The sequence below is a fragment of the Anoplopoma fimbria genome, chromosome 8 (genome assembly GCF_027596085.1).
Source record: "Anoplopoma fimbria isolate UVic2021 breed Golden Eagle Sablefish chromosome 8, Afim_UVic_2022, whole genome shotgun sequence".
In the NCBI taxonomy this organism is placed as follows: Eukaryota; Metazoa; Chordata; class Actinopteri; order Perciformes; family Anoplopomatidae; genus Anoplopoma; species Anoplopoma fimbria.
In genome coordinates, this window is record NC_072456.1 from 27,657,200 (window position 1) to 27,672,168 (window position 14,969).

The 14,969-nt window shown below is 39.8% G+C and overlaps 2 protein-coding genes across 2 annotated transcripts in view; one reads left to right on the forward strand and one right to left on the reverse strand.

Moving 5' to 3' along the window:
- The window catches only part of wwc3 (WWC family member 3), a 35,447-nt gene extending 27,667 nt beyond the window's left edge, over positions 1 to 7,780 (forward strand). The window contains 11 exon segments of the mRNA XM_054603080.1: positions 316 to 396; positions 475 to 561; positions 1,526 to 1,721; positions 3,025 to 3,198; positions 3,870 to 3,994; positions 4,117 to 4,264; positions 4,675 to 4,839; positions 4,926 to 5,018; positions 5,117 to 5,347; positions 5,425 to 5,552; positions 6,352 to 7,780. Coding sequence (XP_054459055.1) covers positions 316 to 396; positions 475 to 561; positions 1,526 to 1,721; positions 3,025 to 3,198; positions 3,870 to 3,994; positions 4,117 to 4,264; positions 4,675 to 4,839; positions 4,926 to 5,018; positions 5,117 to 5,347; positions 5,425 to 5,552; positions 6,352 to 6,418 — 1,495 coding nt within the window. The 3' untranslated portion in view covers positions 6,419 to 7,780.
- A 796-nt stretch (positions 7,781 to 8,576) lies between these two features.
- The window catches only part of traf3ip2l (TRAF3 interacting protein 2-like), a 7,091-nt gene continuing 698 nt past the window's right edge, over positions 8,577 to 14,969 (reverse strand). Inside the window, exons 2-10 of the mRNA XM_054603113.1 lie at positions 14,436 to 14,534; positions 12,696 to 13,340; positions 11,682 to 11,724; positions 11,530 to 11,594; positions 11,359 to 11,456; positions 10,762 to 10,830; positions 10,506 to 10,622; positions 10,334 to 10,408; positions 8,577 to 10,118 (exon numbers count right to left, since the gene is read on the reverse strand). Of these exons, the coding sequence (XP_054459088.1) occupies positions 9,972 to 10,118; positions 10,334 to 10,408; positions 10,506 to 10,622; positions 10,762 to 10,830; positions 11,359 to 11,456; positions 11,530 to 11,594; positions 11,682 to 11,724; positions 12,696 to 12,903 (822 nt within the window). The 5' untranslated portion in view covers positions 12,904 to 13,340; positions 14,436 to 14,534 and the 3' untranslated portion in view covers positions 8,577 to 9,971. The remainder of the gene's footprint in view (positions 10,119 to 10,333; positions 10,409 to 10,505; positions 10,623 to 10,761; positions 10,831 to 11,358; positions 11,457 to 11,529; positions 11,595 to 11,681; positions 11,725 to 12,695; positions 13,341 to 14,435; positions 14,535 to 14,969) is intronic.

Sequence of the window (14,969 nt, forward strand, 5' to 3'; positions counted from 1 at the left end):
GGCATGTAGAGACATACAGCAGCAATATACTGCCAATTTAAAAAGCTCATAGTAACAAATGAATAGCTTTAAGTTACATATGAATAACAACAAAAAGTAGAACAAAGTGTCGTGTTTGACACAACAAAGTCAGTTAAGAACTCTTTAAGAATCTCTGGACACAAATACTTCTTTCTATCTAAAGACGAGGTGACAGTTAACTTATCAGGATAGAAACACTTTACTTTATTCTCATACTGTTTTGTCACTGGACTGTCTTCAGCTTGTGTCTGATGAGAGAGAATATCAGTTTGTTTCCTGTCTCTCCTCCAACAGGGCCGAGGAGTCCGATGAGATGTCGTACATGAAAGATCTGACCTCTGTGAGCGAGCCCACCCAGATCCAGCTGGGTCTGCTGTGAGTGACTCTCTGTGAGTAGATCTCTACCTGATTATTTCCTCCGTCAGTATCTTAACGGTTCCTCCGTCTCTACAGGTGGGAGTCGGGTTCTCAGTCTCTCCGGCTTCATCTGCTACAGCTCAAGAATCTGAACAGGTCCATCGTGAGAGACGGCTTCAAAGTGTGAGTACTCTCAGCTCTGATGATTGAAGAAATGGTCGGATATTTAGGGAGATACAAGGAGAGGTGGTTAGCTTAGCTTAGCTTAGCATAAAAGACTGGGAACAAGGGGGAACAGTTACGCTTAGTTTATACTCGTGGTAGTGAAATCGACTGTCACAAATTGATTGAAACACTAATCACATGTTTAGGGATTTTTACAATCAAGGCTAATTAGTATTAAGATGCTTTAGAAACAGGAGGTCTTATAAATCTACATTTCAGTAAATATTTTGCAGCAAAATCAAACAGTTTATAGGATATTCAACCTTTGTTTCTTAATAATACATTTAATACTTGACCTCTTTCTTTACACTTCTTGTATAAAGACAATAAAGTAGTCCATGAATATGAGATATAAGTTTACAGATGATTATAATCCCTCCTCATTGTGGAGGCTGGTTTATGGTGTTTTGCCAGTTACACCTACAGTCTATGTGCATATCTCTGAGTTACTCGTTGTGTTTTTGATTCTTAGCAGTTTTTTGTTTGTACGCCCTCTGGAGAATAATCAAAGCTTGAACCATTATTCTCTGAAACACCAGAGGGCGTACAAACAAAAGTGTACCACAATGCAAACGAGGGATTCATTAGCTGTAAACTCTACTACTTAATTATCTTTATACAAACCCTGTAAAGAAAGAAGTCAAGTATTAAATGTCTTATAAAGAAACAAAATATTTACTGAAATGTAGATTTTGAAGACCTGCTGTTTGTAAAGCATGTCAAAATGACAATCATCAGACATGTGAACAGTGTTTTTATCAGTGAACTATTTGTGACCCTTGAAGTCATAAATATTCAGCGGGTCGGATACGCAGGCTGTGATTACGTCATTTTCTTTGGCTCCGTCCAAAAGCTGCAAACTGTCATCAATCAGTAGAACTCTCATGTTGTTTACCTTACTCCTCCCTCCGGTCATGTCCAGGTATGTGAAGGTGCACTTGATCCCGCTGGACGCCGGCCGGGCCTGTGCGTTCTACTGCTGCACGGCGTTGGAGCCGCAGTCCCAGATGAGTTTCAACGAAGGCTTCCGCATTCCCGTCGCCGCGAACGCCCTGACGGTGTGCGCCCTGCAGCTGTCCGTCTGCTCGCTGGGTCCCCAGGCTCAGGAGGAGCTACTGGTGGGTCCGGACAGACTGTGGTCTGGCACCGAAAGACATACTATGACTTTATTAAACATACTATACTATGACTTTATTAAACATACTATACTATGACTTTATTAAACATACTATACTATGACTTTATTAAACATACTATACTATGACTTTATTAAACATACTATACTATGACTTTATTAAACATACTATACTATGACTTTATTAAACATACTATACTATGACTTTATTAAACATATATACTAAACATATACTATACTATGACTTTATTAAACATACTATACTATGACTTTATTAAACATGCTATACTATGACTTTATTAAACATACTATACTATGACTTTATTAAACATACTATACTATGACTTTATTAAACATACTATACTATGACTTTATTAAACATACTATACTACTTTATTACTATTAAACATACTATACTATGACTTTATTAAACATACTATACTATGACTATTATTAAACATACTATACTATGACTTTATTAAACATACTATACTATGACTTTATTAAACATACTATACTATGACTTTATTAAACATACTATACTATGACTTTATTAAACATACTATACTATGACTTTATTAAACTACTATACTATGACTTTATTAAACATACTATACTATTAAACATACTATATATGACTTTATTAAACATACTATACTATGACTTTATTAAACATACTATACTATGACTTTATTAAACATACTATACTATGACTTTATTAAACATACTATACTATGACTTTATTAAACATGCTATACTATGACTTTATTAAACATACTATACTATGACTTTATTAAACATACTATACTATGACTTTATTAAACATACTATACTATGACTTTATTAAACATACTATACTATGACTTTATTAAACATACTATACTATGACTTTATTAAACATACTATACTATGACTTTATTAAACATACTATACTATGATTTCTCCTTTACTATTACGACAAACTGTGTTTTTTTTTTTTCTTATTACAACTTTACTACACTATAACTTTGATCGACATACAATACTACAACTTTTTATGATGTTTTTCATCATAATTTGCTATAACTGTCTAAAAAAACTTATTACGGCATACTATACTATGACTTTATTTTTCGACATGCTATACTATGACTTTATTTTTCGACATGCTATACTATGACTTTATTTTTCGACATACTATACTATGACTTTTTTCGGACAGATTGTAGTCTGGCACCAAAGGATGATGATCCTCCGTAATATGTTAATATAATATATTAATATCTAATCCTGTTGCTTCCCTTCAGGGCACAGCCCAGGTGAGCCTGGCTGACTGTGAGGGCAGTGCAGAGATGGTCTACCACTGGCTGAGGGTGCAGACGCTGAGCGGGACGCCGGAGATAACGAGGCCCGAACAGAAGAACCTCGTCCACCGAAGACACCACGACAGCCAGGAAGACGAGCAGAGGGCCCGAGTCGTGGTAAAATATAAATATAAAAATATATATGACTATACCTTTACTAGTTATCAACATGAATTTTTTCGACATACTATACTTTGACCTGTATTTGACTTATTTGACATACTATACTGAGTCTTGCATGCATCTCCTTTGCACCATACCAAAAGAAACAACAAAGCAATCAAAATGTTATTCATCTATATGACAATACAGTATTTCATATTCTTTTTTTTAGACAGTAAAACCCTCCCTGCTCATAAAAACAAAATCATGATGAATAAAAAACATAAATAATAGAATAATTACATATATATTGGTTATATTGGTTAAACATTACCGTGACCATTGCCTTCACCCCACAAGGTCACATTCCAAGATGTTGTACCCACCCTGTTACATCCCAACATGTACTCACCACTCCCACACACACTTTATGAAAAATCAGTTATTAAGAAAAGTAATCACTCATTTAATATTAAAGTCATTAAGCTGTAATTCATGCCATGTTATGCCTTCGAGAGACATTCCTCTTCATACTAGGGAAGCGTCTGCAGGTGTGCAGCTCGTTAAAGTTTTCAGCTGACAGGAATGTGTCTCACATGCCAAACAAACATCCACACCGCCAGAGGGCGGAGGTATGTTGACAATGTCAGGATGGTGTTTTGAGAGTTTGTTCTGGGACATTACAGGACACTCTGCTGTCCCGCACCTCCACCACCTCCTCCACCACCACCCACCGGGAGGAACGGGAGGCAGAGCTGGAGCTGCAGATGCTGGAGAAGAAGGACGAGGCGGGGAAGACGGCATCCGAGAGGTGGTGCAACATCTTCTGCTTGAAACAAGTTCATAATTATCGTGTCATAATAGAAAATGCACCTGTTGTTTCCCTGCAACATGTGCAGGTGTAGAAGTTAACAACAAGGGTGTGCTTTGCAGGAGTTGGCAGGCGGAGTCGGTGGACAGCGGCTGCAGCAACAGCACGGCGTTCACAGCTCCCTTCTCAGAGGGGCTGTGTGCAGAGGGCATCTGCAGCGCCACCGGGGGGCGCTGTGACCAGACGAGCAGCAAACTGTCCACAGTAAAGGTAAAGTAGACCACAAATACAAAAGAACTGACTCTATCAATCCATACAATACAAATATTCTGTGCAATACTAAAAATGATTCTGTCTGTTTGTGGATTAGAATGTTTTTTATTTAATATTCTTTACTGTGTGATTACTTATTTACTTATTTACAATACGTGTTTTGATCTTGTTTTTTACTTATGTCTCTTGTTTGCACTATCCTCTCTGCTGCTATAATCCTGCAAATGTCCCCCTGCAAAGGATTATCTTATCTTATCTTATCTTATCTTATCTTATCTTATCTTATCTTATCTTATCTTATCTTATCTTATCTTATCTTATAGCCAGCATCACTGCTCAGTTGTTATGCTCTGACACCATAAGAATCTGTGTCACAGATGCCGTTTAAGTGTTTTTTCTCTTTGCAGGTGGAGAAGGCCACCATGACAGAAGGCCTGTTCCCAGAGCCGGTGCGAGTCCGGCCCAAAGAGAGGGGGGGTCGCTGGGGTCACGCCTCGCCGTTCATGCGCGGCAGCACCATCGTCCGCTCTCAGACCTTCTCTCCTGGTGCTCGCAGTCAGTACGTCTGCAGGGTGAGTTCTGTTGTTGTAAGTAATTCTGTTTTGACAGCTCTGTGTGAGATTCCTCTCTACATAAAATAATTTCTTTTCTTTTTCAGTTATATCGCAGCGACAGTGACAGCTCAACTCTACCAAAGAAATCGCCGTTTGTCAGAAACACGTTGGAAAGAAGAACGTTGCGATACAAACAGGTACAGTCTGGTTTTTCTCAAGCCTACACCTGTAAGAGTTCATGTTTAGTTTGTGGTTTCTGATCTGTGTTTGTGTTGGTGTGTTGGTGTGTGAGCAGCAGTCGTATCGCTCCTCCCTCGCCGAGCAGCCGACGCGTACCTCCCTGGACCTGGAGCTGGATCTCCAGGCCTGCAGGACGCGTCAGAGGCAGCTGATGGAGGAGCTGAACGCTCTGAGGGAGCTGAAGCTGAGACTGGAGGACCCCAACGCCAGGGACACCACCGATCTCCCCCACTGGGCTCTGAGGGACGAGCGATTCCGCTGCCTGCTCCGAGAGGCCCAGAGACAGGTGAGACTGGGAGCAGACCAGCCGGGTGAGAAACGTCCTCACCCAGCAGTGGTTGACCTCGTGTTGTTTTCCTCCAGGCCAACCAAAGCAAGCAGGAGCAGCGTCAGGAGGAGGCGGCAGAGCGGAGGCTGAGGAAGGCTTCCAAAGAGGTTCTGCAGATGAGGGGGCAGAGCCACAAGGAGCCCCTCCCTGTGCAGACATTCAGGTTAGCATTCCACTGACTCCTGGTTCACACTGTTGCTCCTCTGGGAATGAGTCATAGTGAAATACAAGATATGCGTGTGTTTCTTTTTGAGCTCCTTGAAGAAACTGGATAGCAAAGCAACGTTTTCTTGTAAGAAAGTTTCTGTTTACATTCAGTTTGTCATTTAAAAATGAAGGCGTAGACTGCCATAAAAAGTTTGAAAAGTAATATATAATGTCAAAAAATGTGTCATAGTATAGTATGTCTTTTTTTCCACATACTATACTTTGACGACATATTTTTTTTTTTTAAATGATATACTAGGATTTTCTTATGCTTTTTTTCAACATACTATGCTTGGACTTTTTTCGACATACCATACTATGACTGGAGAAGAAGGTTGGAAAGGTTTCTGATCTAGCCTCAGGTAACGATCACAGCGAGATGCGTTAAGTTAAAATATTCTCAACTTTTCAGCTCCAGGTGCAGAGACGCACCACTAAATTACTTTATGGGAACGCGGCAAAAAAAAAATAGTGGATCCTTGTTGACCAGCTGCTGTAATCAAACAACAAAGGGATCTGTATCTGATAATATGGATCATCAATGATCAGAAATAAGTATCAGCAGCAAGAAAACGTGATCAGGGATCTATAAAAGTTATATTTGCTCCGTTTTAACTTTAGTACTGATGCGATCCAAACCATTAGTTTAATGATCCGTTGCTTCACGAGTTGAAATCCTTATTCTGTGTAGCACTGCTGATTACGTTTTATTTTAAAATGTGTGAAAGTAATTTTTTGTTTTTCTTTGTCTGCAGAGAGAAGATGGCTTTTTTCACAAGACCAAGGTTCAACATACCTCCTTTGCCAGCTGACGACGTATGAGAGCTCGCCTCTGTTATGTGACTAAACATGAAGTATTTGTCAAAAGAAAATTCTGAGCTCATGAAGTACAAAGTTGTTTTTCTACCGAGGACTCGGGCCGGGTGACACGCAGATGATGGTGAAGATTAGAAGGTTTCACATTTTTCAAAGTGTTTTTTCTTACAGACACGAACACACAAGTTATCATCAAACAGCGCGGCTGTTCATTTCCTTTTCTTTGGGCGGGGGGGACAAATCTCTTTATCCTGTTTGAGTTACTTCTGTTGTTTGTGCTTACAAAAGGCTGGAAGACGGGAACAAAAGTCGGTTTGGACAAATTCACTGTACTGTAACTTATTTTATAGTACTTTTCCTTGAAGGAAATTAAAAAACAAAAAACGCTTCCTGCTTTTTAAGTGTATTGTGTAGCTTTTGAACAAATAGCACTTCAATGTTTTTACATACAGTTAAATGGAACTATTGTCTGATTTTTTGTTTTTCTGTTACCTAATTCTTAAGAGTTATTTACATAAAATGTCACTTTGTAATCCACTTTTATTACAGATGTCATTGTCCTTTTGTTGTTAAAATTAATATTATTACTTGTATTTTCAATATATGGATGAATATATGAGACACTGTATTCAGATTTTTTTATGATGTCTGTATGAACATCTGCAGTGTTACCTCTTGTGAAGATAAAAACTCATTAAACCACGTCGTGATGCTCGGCCTTTTAAATAAGCAATGTTTCACATAATCAACAGGATTCTTTTTCTGCTCACACTAACACTTTTCTTTAAATGTGTCACGATGTTACACGTGATTTTCCTCTTGAACCACAGGCGGGTAGCGGCGATGACCCACTTCGGTCTAAACTTGCCGATTCTTGAGAAGCTCTACCGCACGCCAGGCAGCTGTGTCAGCTGATTGTCTAGATACGACATCCTGTTTGAGATTTTTTTTTTTTTTTCACGCAAGCCACGAGAAGCCGAGGAGCGGCAGAATGTCGCTCTGCAGGAGCACAAACAGATCTGTTATTAAATTTCTCACACAGAAAAAATGCAGCTCACTGATTGAAAGTGTTCATGAAGCCTTCAGGCAGAAGCAGGTCACAGGTCTCTGCTTGTCTGTTGAACCGTCATGTTGTCCTGTTTAATGTGAGACACTCGGCTCTAAAGTTCATTACTATTGATCATCACTTTAAGCACCCACCACTTCCATTCATACCAAAAGGTCAGCTGGTTGTGTTTGATCATGAGGCCTTTTTATTCCTCTATAAATGCTTTTTCATGCTCCGATCAGTTCAGAGATTTGGGTCTTTTTTCCTTCCATAACACGTCTAGTGGACTAGTGGAAAGAAAACATTTATTTTACTACTTTGTCTATTTGCGTCTGTAGATTTCTCCTAAATTCACCAAAAGTTACCATTAGATAATGCCTCATTTGCATATTTAAACATAACATTTCAGAAAACTTGTAATACAAAAAATAATCATCTTAATGTCAGTAATCAACTGGTGAAGTTTCATGTTGATATCTATTAGTTATTTTTTTACCCTATTCACCTGTAGAGTCTTCAACATGTATGTAATTTAACTAAACATATCTTTAAAGGACGTTTTCTCTAAATGAGTTTTTTCTCAGACTCTGATCCAGAAATCTCCACTTCAGTAGCTCTTACATACACCAAACTTTACAGCTTCATTCCTCTCTATATTCTGAAGGTTAACACAGAGGGGTTTGTTCAGATATCATTCATAGCCTGATTTATACAACATTATATTACTCATAACATGGAGAAAATAGATTTTTTTTATGGCTGTTGACAGTATTTTCTGATCTATGGAGTGATACAAAAATATATAAAAGGTTTGTGATGCAGGCCGACACACCGTGCGGGTCAACGTTTTAGTTTCTTAACAGCAAACATGCCTCCTTTTGAACAAATATTGATTCTCATAACTACATGTAGCTCTAGTTTCATTCCTCTGATAATCCGCTTGCAGAAACCATAAACATAAATCAGGTTACCTCTCGGTTCACATTGGTCTCGTGGTGAACTGGTGGTTTGAGATTCGAAAGGAAAAGTGCTGAAATAAGCCAAACACACGGCCTTTTAAGCATTCAGGAAGCCTTGTTTACCTGTAACACACCTTTTTTAAGAGAAATAATATACTTTTATTCATTTTGTATATAATTTAATGTATAAATCTGATGCTGCTGTTGTACAAGACCAAAAAATATATTTTGATTCAAACACTTTGAACAATATCTGCCATAAAAAACATTAAAGTGAATGACCTTTTAACCATCGTCTGTTATTTTTTACTCTTCAAAATACAATAACCATCCAGTCGGGCCGCTGTTTGCGTTAGATAGACACTTTAATAAGAAAGATAACATGGCGGAGAAATATCCGTCTGTTTACTTTGTTAAATTAAAGCTCTACTGGTCCATTCTGCAAATATACAGTCATCAGACTATTTATCACATCGGTCATCTATTAAATCACACAACACATGTACATGGGAGTCCCATAAAACATGAAAAAAGAACTGAGTTTTAAATGATGCTTTAAAAAGAAGTAAACATTAAACTTGTCGGCCTGTTGGAGCACCCGTAAACGTAAAGATGGAAACATGCAGCTCATCTGTAGCTTCATGTCACATCAACACGGCACTTTTCTGTTTACATTTAAAGGCACTTTAATTAAACTTATGAAACTTATATTTCAGGGGAAAAGTTCACACAGCACCCTTAAAGAGACAGTTCACCCAAAAATCAATAACACATACTTACGTCCTCTTACCTGTAGTGCTGTTTATAGGTCTAGATTCTTGTGTTGTTGACTTTGAATCATAGCATAATGTTTGTTTAATGCTAATCAAGATTATGTGAAAATATTGGTAACGATTTGGGGAAATGACATGGCCGCTCGTTGTTCCACAGACTGTAAACTACCGTTTGTGAAGCGTACATTATGTTACTGACTCTGAATCATGCCAGCATAACGTTATCTCTAGATAAATAGAGCGGAAAATAAATATCTCCTGTTGCCAAGTCATATATATTTAAGGCTCGTCCTATTTACTGGAGCAGTGAGCAGCTTTTTTCATCGCATAAGAACCTCAGAGGATGTTTATGATTGTTAAAGCTTTCAGCAGACCCTCAGGGTTACCAGGGATTGTGGAGAAAACTTTAGATTTTGGTTGCAAAACGCATGATAATATTAATGGATGGTCTTAATATATCTTCTTTGGCAAGTGACCATGTTATAATCAGAGGTGTCTATTATCAGGAATTAATAATCCAAGTGGCCTCCTCTAAACCCTGATAACGGACACCTCATGGTGCATGAAGCCTTACTTGATAAAAAGCACTAGAATTAAAAGGCAAAATGTGTATTTTTGATTTATGGGGTGAACTTCCTACATCACATTCACACTCAGATAAACAATAAAACCTCCTGCACACATAATCCCCGTTCACCTCAACAACGGCCGGCAGTAATCCAGAAAAGAAAGGTGCGTTTGTTTTGTGAGTCCGGCCTTTGTCTTCGGGTCGACGGTGTCTAGATGGGGATGGAGACGATGGTCGGCAGCTCCCCGATCGGAGGAGGATTGTACTTCTCCACCCTCATCAGCCGCCGCAGGATGTCGTCCCGGTGGAGCGGCCATTCGTAGACGTGCGTGTTTTGCAGCCAGTTTGGGACGTGACACTGTGATTAATAAAACAAACACGAAAAAACAGAGATTATTGAGGTTTGGTGGTTAAATTAAAACTCAAAGTGTTTCTGTGGCCGAGCTAAACATCATAAAGGAAAGTCCTCATGTTGATGTGACATGGTGCACGTGTTTAACCAGCACAGGGAGGAACATAATCACACAGAGACTCGATGAGCGAAGAACAATTACATCAGAGCGTGAAACTAACCTTCTTGGCCCCGGGGAACACGATGGGAATAAACCTGAAGTTCTTGCTCCCGTTCTGGATGAACTCATTCTGGAGCTACAGGAGAAAACAGAGAACCAATAATGACAACAGGCCACAGGTTTCAGAGCGACTGTTTGATTCTTAGTTTGGACTCTGGATCTGTTTTCTGAACCTGTTTATGAATGTAGACGGTGTTGAAGGTCCGCTCGTCGTTCTCCAGACCGACGGGGGAGGCCGTCACCGTGTCGTAGTACTTTGGACTGATGATGATGATGATCAGGTACTCTTTCTGTGTGAGGAGACGACATGACAGTGATCCCTACCTTTCATTCTGGTGTTACTATTAAACCTTCCCAGTTTGAAGTCAGATTATTAGATAAAAAGTTCTTTTTTAATCTGTTTTGAGTCAAATCTGAGTGTTTTCTTACCTCGCTGAGGTAGCGCTCCATGAAGTCGATCTTGCTGATACTCCTGAACTGCTGCTCAAAGATATCGATCTGAAACAAACAGAGACGTCGGTCAGACAGTTTTCTCCACTAACAATTTAAAATACTATTAATGAGAACTTTATTTATATACCACGTTTAAAAAGTTTAAAGAGTTTATAAAGTGCTTTGATAGACAAAGCAGCTAAAGAAAAAGGAAAAAAAAAAACAAAGAGAGAATAAACTAAGGTAAGAGTTAAACCATGATAAAACAGGACAATAGATTAAACAATGAAACGGATCAATACGATAAAAATAAAATAATAACTAAAATAAATAAAATAAATAAAATAAATAAAATAAATAAAATAAATAAAATAAATAAGAAAGAAAATTAAGAAAATTAAGAATATAAAATAATTAAGTAAAATAAGAAAATAATAATAATAACAATAATAAAATCAAGCAGTAAAGCGATGAAATCACCTAAATGCTGGTCTTTAAAAATGGGTTTTAAGAAGTGATTTAAAAGAGATTACTCAACTACATCTATTCAACACCTCCTGTTACAAATCATAAAAGAAGAAACCTCATACTTACGCGCGTGTCGAAGCCGTTGTGACGCAGCAGAGCCACGAAGTTGATGATCTCGTTCACGTGCTTGTCGTTGTCCGCTTCGTAGGTGACAAAAACCCTCCCTGCATTCAAGAGCAATGAGTAAATAAAGGAAGATAAACGGTAAATGATCTGATTATCTGATTATCAACTTACTCTGCTCCAGAGATAGCGGCATGCTGTGAGGAAGCTGCTTCTCTTTAGCTGGAACGTTGTGGCCGCTGCAAAAGATCATTTTAAATAAGTTAGAAACACAATGAGGATCAAATATGTCTAAACTGTGATGCAGAATTATAACAAAAACTCACATATGTGAGTATTCAGCTCCAGGACGTCTGCAGGCGCCTGGATCTGAAGAGAGACAATAATGAGAACGTCCTTTAACTGCTTATGAACACAACATTCATTTACTGCTCATTTCATAGAGGCCCAGTCCTGTTCCTTCAGGTTGACCAAACATATGTACAGCAAGTCAACGACGAGACACAAATCGTTTTTTGATCCTGTTTAAATTGTGCCATGAATTACAAATATCGTGTCAATAAAAGATCATTTTGCACGTCAAGAAAGTCACAGTTTGTCGAAGGTACTGAAAGTGTCTTAAAGCTGCATTCTCTCTGCTGTCCACCAGGGGGCGACTCCTCTGGTTGTATAGAAGTCTATGAGAAAATGACTCTACTTCTCTCTTGATTTATTCCCTCAGTAAACATTGTAAACATGAGTTTATGGTCTCAATCTCTAGTTTCAAGTCTTCTTCAATACAGCATGATGTTCATTTAGTAAATGATGCTCCATTTAGAGTCAAACAGACCATAAAGCAGGGGATGCTTTAGGGCGGGGCTACACACTGATTGACAGGTCGACACCAGAGACGTATACGACGTCTCTACGTCACTCCTCCTCAGTCCATATATGGTCACTTCCTGTTCAGTGGTTACAAGAAAGCCAACATAACGACGTCCACAATTCAAGAAGGCGACGGCAAAATCACCAAACATCATGCTGTATTGAAGAAGACTTGAAACTAGAGATTGAGACCATAAACTCATGTTTACAATGTTTACTGAGGGAATAAATCAAGAGAGAAGTAGAGTCATTTTCTCATAGACTTCTATACAACCAGAGGAGTCGCCCCCTGGTGGACAGGAGAGAGAATGCAGCTTTAACACAGGAAGCTTCACTTTAAAGAACCGGAGGTTGTCGTCTGTACATATCGTCTCTGGAGAAAGGTGGTCAACCAGAAGGGGGCGGAGCTTCACCTCCCTATAGTCTTGTGATTGGCAGACAGAATGCGTCTGTGGGAAACAGAGAATCAGACTCACAGTACGGTCCGTAAGCCGGGTGGTACTGAGGCCAGGGGTGTTTGTTGGCCAAAGGCCTGCCGTTGAAGCCGTCTTCGGGTTGCTGTGCACAGCAGGGCGCTCCCTGTGGCGAGCACGTGTACGGAGACAACGTGTGGTGGCACAAGTTGCCCGACGGCGGGTTGGAGCACAGAGACAGCGGCTGCTCCAGGCTGCTCATGCTGCTCATGCTGGTGCTGTGCTGGCCGGGGAGGGACACGAACTTGTACCCCGAGAGGCTGCTGTCAGAGCGGAGCGACGGGTCCTTCTGGTACAGAGACGACGGCAGGCTGTTGGGGTAACCCGACCAGGAGCTGGCGAAGCTCGGGTGGAGCCAGGCGCCGTCGGCCTGGCTGGGGAACGGCGTGGGCTGGCTGTACCCGGCGGGGAGGCAGCAGGGAGGCTGGTAGCAGAAGCTGGAGCCCGGCGGAGGGAGGCGGCGCTCCGGCTCTCTGTCCGGCCTCTGACTGCAGAACGGGGAGGAGTCATGGGTGAAGGCGGGGTGAGGGGCGGGGCTTGGGATCGGTGACCCCGCTGGCTTCTCGCTGCTCGGTGCTCATGGTCTCATCGTCCTCCTCCGGCGTGTTGTGGTATCTGCTGAAGTATCTGCTCAGCTGGCTGACGTGACTGTGACGAGAAAAACAGACTCATCAGCATCGTTAGTGTTTCTCTCCAAACGGGCCCAACAATCAATCCAGACTTTATCAAAGTCGCAATTTGGCCTCCTGGAATTTTCAAATAGCAGGAGCATGTTGTCTTTAAACAATTGCCAAAACTAGACTGTTTTGCAAATCCAGAAGCTGTAAAAACTGACTTTATCATCAGATCGTCCCCTTTCCGACAGTCCTTGAACACATTTTATTCTACAAATAAACGGTTTACTTTAACCAGATTCTGTAAAAAACATTAAATTCTGAGCTCCTCAGTGAAACTATGAAGACATGATTGATTCATCTGAGACCAACAGTCATGTGACAACAAATCTGTGAAACTTTGACTGAACTTCAGTCTGAACACAGAGAAGAGAGGAGAGGAGAGGAGAGAGAGGAGAGGAGAGGAGAGGAGAGAGAGAGGAGGAGAGGAGAGGAGAGAGGAGAGGAGAGGAGAGAGAGAGAGAGAGAGAGAGAGGAGAGAGAGAGAGAGAGAGGAGAGGAGGATGTAAAAATGTGAATATTTTAATATATATAACATGTGGAGCTTCCATATTTTTTCCAACATTGCAAACACTTGTGGATACTTTGAGACATGTTGGATATATAGATTCCATTGTTTTCCTTTTTTTTTTTTAATGAATTATCAAAGAAATTCAACTTGCATTTCTTCTTTTTTATGATTTATGTCATCATAACTGTGTTATTCTGCACTAAAGACATGTTTGAGTTCTCTCTACTTCTAGGAGCAGGACTTTTATTTTGAAGTGAAAAACAAGAACACAGAGAGAAATGTGTGCTTCAGGGTTCAGAGGGTTAAAGATGAAAGTGTATTAAAATGTTATTTACATTAAACATCGTTGCTCTGCAGAGACGTCCCGGCCTACACATCATATTCTAACAGATTTATGAAAAACATCAGTTTGCTGTGCGTTCACAATTTCTTATCAGAGCGAGATAGCATCTGTGGCTGCTAACAGCATCCGCACACTCACATAGAAACACGAATGCAGAAATGCAGAATGTCGTGTTCAGCGTTTTTAAAACAGTCTAACGGCGGATTAGTGGTCACCTATTGGATGCTGAAGCCGAGTGGATGGAAGCGGGCAGCATCACTGGGCCTCCTCCTCCAGACATCCATGTGTGTCCACGTTAAGAGGCATCTAAAACACTGAGACAATATTGTGATTTAAAGGTTAATTTCTGCACAATAATACAAAGAACTGTAAAGTAAAGCGGGTTTCATAACAGCCCACGCGGACGCCGTTTGATTTTCATGAGAGAACTCCCACACAGGGGACTTTTCTTATTTTGTGTGTCTGAATGTTTGGTGGTAAATTCTCAGGAGACGAATCGACTCACGTTGTGGGAAAAAAGAAACAAGAAACATCCAACCACAAAACTTCCAAAAGACAAAATTCTCTATGTGGAATTCTTACTAATGACAAGTTTGATGAATTCAGATAATTCACTTGTTTTATGAATAATCAATCACACATTAAAAACAACTGAAAGCTTTCTACCACAAACAGTCTTCAAAACTATAAAAGACCAATAAACACCAGTAAAAGAAAAACTTAACTTTGTTAAAATGACTTATTATTTC